The sequence below is a fragment of the Geospiza fortis genome, unplaced genomic scaffold (assembly GCF_000277835.1).
Source record: "Geospiza fortis unplaced genomic scaffold, GeoFor_1.0 scaffold55, whole genome shotgun sequence".
In the NCBI taxonomy this organism is placed as follows: Eukaryota; Metazoa; Chordata; class Aves; order Passeriformes; family Thraupidae; genus Geospiza; species Geospiza fortis.
In genome coordinates, this window is record NW_005054308.1 from 11,090,936 (window position 1) to 11,096,170 (window position 5,235).

Sequence of the window (5,235 nt, forward strand, 5' to 3'; positions counted from 1 at the left end):
GTGACAGTGGCAGTCCTGTCCCCCGTGCCCAGAGAGGGCAGCTCAGCAGCCTTGCATTGCAGGGGTTTATTTTTACCCAGCCCTGTTGCCAATGGGGACATGTCACATCTGTGGAGTTGATCAAAAGACATCCCGAGCACTGGTGTCAGCTGCTCCTTGTGATCTCAGCACCAGGATCTTTTCCCTTGTGGCATATCAAAAGGAGCAGGAGAATTTGGCTGCTCTGCTATTTTTAATTGCGTGCACACACGCACACACAGGCACACGTATAGCTGTGTATGTATGGCTTGGCTAAAAATAAAAACCTGTGCCTGTGTTCCCATGGGAAGATTTGGGGAGAAGGGGGAGACAAAGTTGTCACAAGACTTTTTCTGGAGCAGGTGCTAGAGCAGGGACAGGAAGGCAGGGACAAGCCGCAGCAGGTAAGGGACACATCTGAAAGGCCAAAGGACATCTGATCCCAGAGCAGTCTGGGCAGGGGGACAGAACAAGGGGGAAGGCAGCATCTGTGTCCCCCAGGGCTGGCAGTGGGGACTCCTGACCTGCTGCATGTGCTCTGACACCTGGGAACAGAGGTTTTTGCAGGGCAGGTTAGGAAATCCCAATCCCTGGGGGCCCAGTGAGGAGTCTCAGCTCCCAGAGCCCTCAGGGGTGCCCGATACTCTTTGTGGCAGCACACCTGTGGTATGTACCTGATACACATCCCTGCAGCAAAAAGGTGAAGGGAGGGTGCTGGGAGAGCATCCCCCAGAGCAGGGGCAGCTCCCAGAGCTTTGTGTGGGGCAGCACCAGCAGCTCCCTGCATCCACTGCAGCCCCTGGCCATGGCTGGGCCATGGCACTGCTTCACCTTCAGGCCGTAAAACCACTCTCCCTGTCCTTGCTGTGCCCTCCCAGGTGCTCTCCCTGTTTTCCACCTCCCCTGGGATGGGGCAGGGTGGGAAGCAGGTGAGAAATGCAGAAAGGGAGTGAGTGTGTGCACGGGAGTGTCCTTTGGAGCGTCCTGAATGTGGTGGGGAGCGTGGCAGACAGGCTCCTCAGCCTGGGGGAACACAGCCAGTAATCCCAGATTATCCCAATTTGAAAAACAAAAAAATGAGAAGAGAAAGAGAGAAAAGCTGTCTTTCCCATTCCTGCAGCTGGGTTTGAAATCCCTTTTCCTTCCCACTGAGTGATGGAGGAGACCCTTCCAGGGTGCTTCAGGAGGAGGGGCCCCCGCGCTCCCCCACAGCCTCTCTCACGTGCTCAGATGTTTGCCTGCTCCAAAATCCGTTTGCTCTGTAAATAAACTTGCTTCCCTCACTGCCAGAAGCCTCCCCTTGGGCAGGCAGTGCTGGGAGGAGTCTCACCAGACCTTTCCCTGTGTTTTAGCCTGACACTGAGGCAGAACCAGGCACGGTGCAGATGCCAGGGCAGGCAGTGGGTGCTGGTGCCAGCCCCGGCTCCCTCGGGCACTGGGTGCAGCTCTGGGGTTTCGTGGCTGGAACCCAAGTGGGGCAGGTGCCAGCTCCTTTCTGTGGTTAAATGGAGATTTTTAGCTCACATCACCCCGAGTGCTCTCAGACATCCATTCATTTCCACGCTGTGCTCACCCTGCAGGGAGCAGGGAGCAGCCCTGGGTGGCCTTGGTGGTGCTTTGGGACCTGCAGCTTCCCTGAGGGCTGTCCTGAGTGCTCCAGGGCCATTGGTGGGACGGGGTGAGCAGCAGGTGTGAGTCTGGCCCTGTGTGCTGCTGTGCCAGGTGTCCTGTGCTGATGCCCAGGCCACCACTGGATGTCACTTTTAGGGCGCCAAAGGCAGGAATTGCCCCGGTGATGGCTGTGCTGTGGCTGTGCTGTGCCCTGACCATCTGCTCACTGGGAGGGACGAGGCTCTTCCCAAGCAGCTCCTGCTGTTCCCAGCTGTGGCACAGCTGGGACACCAGCGGGGTGTGGTGGAGCTGTGGGGCTGCTCCAGTGGCCAGTGCCAGGCCGAGTGGGTGAAAAGGTGCCCAGCACACCCTGCCAGTGCCTGGAGCTGTGTGGGAAGAGAGGCTGGAGCAGGGCTGGGAGCACTGGGGGTGGCTCACTGGGTGGCAGGGGGGGATGCTGCTGTCCTCAGTGCGTGCTCCCCTGGTCTCAGGCATTCTCTCCTCTCCTGTGTGCAGTATGAGGTGTCTGGAGAGGAGCACCTCTACTCTGACTTCCCCGAGATCGATCTGTCCCAGCTGGACGCCGGCGACCTGGACTCTGCTGGCTGCTTCAGCGAGCTGCACTGGGCTGGGGAGCACTCAGAGACCGACTCCAGCCAGTACAGCACCGACGACTCCGAGCTCTTCCAGGTACCCCATCCCCCCTGGGTGCAGGCAGGGGGACAGGGAGGCTGGGAGGAGGGAGCACAGAGCTCTCCAGGTGCCCCAGGATGGAGGCACGGGGAGAGGGAGGCTGGGAGCAGGGAACACACAGGACTATTAATATCTCCTCCCCAGCTGATTAGTGCTCCATTAATTTGTGCACCAGCTCTAAATGGGGCAAGCGGAGTAGGGCTAATGAGGAGGAGGAGGAGGCGGCTGCTGAGGCAGCCCTCCTGTGCTGGATTATTCACTGGAATTGCAGCCGGGGTGCAGCGTGTCCTGTTCCATTCCTGGAATGCCAGGGCGGCAGTGCGGGGGTCTCAGCACTGGAAAGTTCCCTTCCCAGGAGCTGGAAGCAGCTCCTTCACCCTGTTCCTTCACAGGAACCAGCCCCTTCACCCTGTTCCTTCACAGGAACCAGCCCCTTGCTCTGTTTTCCCAGCTCTGGCAGCCCCTCTGTCCCTGGGGTCTCTGTGTTCCTCTCCTTGGCTCTGGGCTGGCGTGGATCAGTGGCTGTGCCAGCACGGTGCAGAGCTGGTGCAGGGGATGCTCCTGGGGCAGGGGATGCTCCTGGGCACAGGCAGGACTGCTCCATGTCCCTCTGCTCCTGTCTCCCATCTCCTGGAGCTGTGAGGACCGGGCAGGGCTCTGGGCACAGCACAGCCAGGTTGGGAGCAGGGAGATGCAGAGGGGATTGGGCACAGAGCAGGCTGGGCAGCCCCCTCGCCCTGCCCAAGCTTGTGCCATGCCCTGCATGTGCCTGTCCTTGGGGCTGGGGTCTCTGCCCTCCTGAGCAGCACCCAGGCCTTTACCCCTTTGCACAAGGAGGTTGTGACCCCCTGGTACCAGCTAATCACCAACCCTGGGTTACATTTTGGGAGGAGGAAAATTTCTATTTAAACAAGGAGATGAAAAAAAAAGCCTCAATATTTTCTAACCTGCCCATAAAATAACAACCCTCTGGCTTTTATGGTGGGCTGATGCTGTGCTTGAAAATGGTCCAATCCAGCTGAGGGACCTTCATCACGAGATGCATATTTTCCGTGAACTTCCTGGGGAAAAGATAAACAGAAAAGAAATGCAAAAGCCAGGCCGATGAGGAGCAGTGGAGTATGATGAAATGTATCCCACTGAACTTGTATGCACAGCAATCTCGTGCCAATAACAGGAGGAAAAGAAACTGAGCCAAAAATGGAGCATCCTGCTGCCTTTCCCTGGAGCCTGCTCTAGTAACTGCAAGCAAGGTTAGGGCATGGAACAAAAGATGTTTAATTTTCAAACAAGGGGAGAGAAACACAGGAGGCTGTGTGCAGGCAGCAGTCCTGCCTGTGAGCCTGGCTTTACCCCTGTGCTAATTTTGTCACTGATGTTAGCCTGCCTCTCCTTGGACATGGTTTACATTCAGATTGTGATGGAGGAGGACCAAAAAGAAGGAGCTGCTGGCTCACTCCAGCCATTCCTCAGCTTCTGCATCCTCTTCTGGGCTTCAGCATTGTACTGCCAGACTGGAAGGGAGCTCGTGGGGCTGAGTGGGACTGGGAGGGCACTGGGAAGGCTGGAGGTGCATCAGCAAAGCCAAAGCCCAGGTGAAAGGAGGGACCCAAGCCAAGCTGGAGCAGTGGGCAGGGAGGAGGCAGGAGCAGCCCCTGGCCCAGGGTGAGATGGGCCTTGCACGACAGCTCCCCTGACCCTGTTTTTGGGTGAACAGCATGATCTGGAGGTGCTGATGGGAGAGTGGGCAGTGGCTGGGGCTGCGCTCTGGACAGGATCTCTCAGAGCCCTGGGTGCACCAGTGTGGGAGAGCTGAGACCCCTGAGCAGCTGGAGGTGCCTGTGTTTGGGGGCTCTCAGTGAACACGAAACTCAGAGTGGTTCTTGTCACAAGCTGTGGCATCAGGCCAGTGGTGCAGCCCGGGCAGAGCTTCCCCTGTGCCCTCCAGGGAGGCTGTGCCCTCTTGTCCACTGGGCAGCCCTGGCTGAGCTCACAGCTCTTGCACTTGCAGAGTCAGGAGGATTTGGGCCAGGAGCTTTTTCCTGACAGATCCTTCATCTGCTGCTGTTTGCCTCATGGTGGGGTGGAGGGACTGTGGGGAGAGAAGATGCTCTGGTTCATTCTTTTCCTGCTGGGGTGCAGACGGACAGACTGACACTCCTTTTGCAGGTCTCACAGTGGGGTCACTGGGCAGTGTGGGAGCTGGTGTGCCTCTGCTGGTCCCCGTCCCCTCTCCAGCATCCTGGGGACCCTCTGCCCAGCCTAACCCCTCCTTTCTTCTCTGCCTGCTCCTTTCAGATAATAGACAGCGAGAACGAAGCGCTGCTGGCAGCCCTGACCGAGACTCTGGATGATATTCAGGGAGATGACATGGGCCTGGCTGCCTTCCGAACTATGGAAGAGGGGGACACGCTCAGCCCTGCCACCACCTCACCTGCCCCCTCCCCCAAACCCACCGCCCCGGTCACGGGGGGCCCCCCGGCCCCCGAGGGTGATGAGCTGTCTCTAGTAAGAACCCACTTCCTACTGTTTAAGGTGGATTTGGATGAGCCCCAGATAAGCCGGCTGCATGGGTATGATAGGAAGCCAAGGTCTGAATTTTTTCATTCTAGGCTTAAAACTCTCTTTAACCGTCAATACCAAAGCATATACTTGTATTGTATACGTATACATGTTCTGCATCATTGCTGTCACCTCCATCACCATCCTCACTGGAACCAGCTGTGTGTATACAAACCTATCTCTGGGCGGGGTGGGGGCGGGTGCCAGGGGGCTGGGGGCTGCTTTGGCACACCCACACCTGCCTTTAACCCCACCTGCAGGTGTGGGGCTGCCCGGGGCTCTCCCTGGCTCATCCCAGCCCCGTGCCCATGGGCAGTGGTGGCTTTTCCCCCTGGCTCTGCCCTGGGCTGA

The 5,235-nt window shown here is 58.1% G+C and overlaps 1 protein-coding gene across 1 annotated transcript in view; it reads left to right on the forward strand.

Moving 5' to 3' along the window:
- PPARGC1B (PPARG coactivator 1 beta) overlaps positions 1-5,235 on the forward strand; it is a 49,174-nt gene that overhangs the window by 34,220 nt on the left and 9,719 nt on the right. The window contains exons 2-3 of the mRNA XM_031055229.1: positions 2,146-2,319; positions 4,621-4,830. Of these exons, the coding sequence (XP_030911089.1) occupies positions 2,146-2,319; positions 4,621-4,830 (384 nt within the window). The remainder of the gene's footprint in view (positions 1-2,145; positions 2,320-4,620; positions 4,831-5,235) is intronic.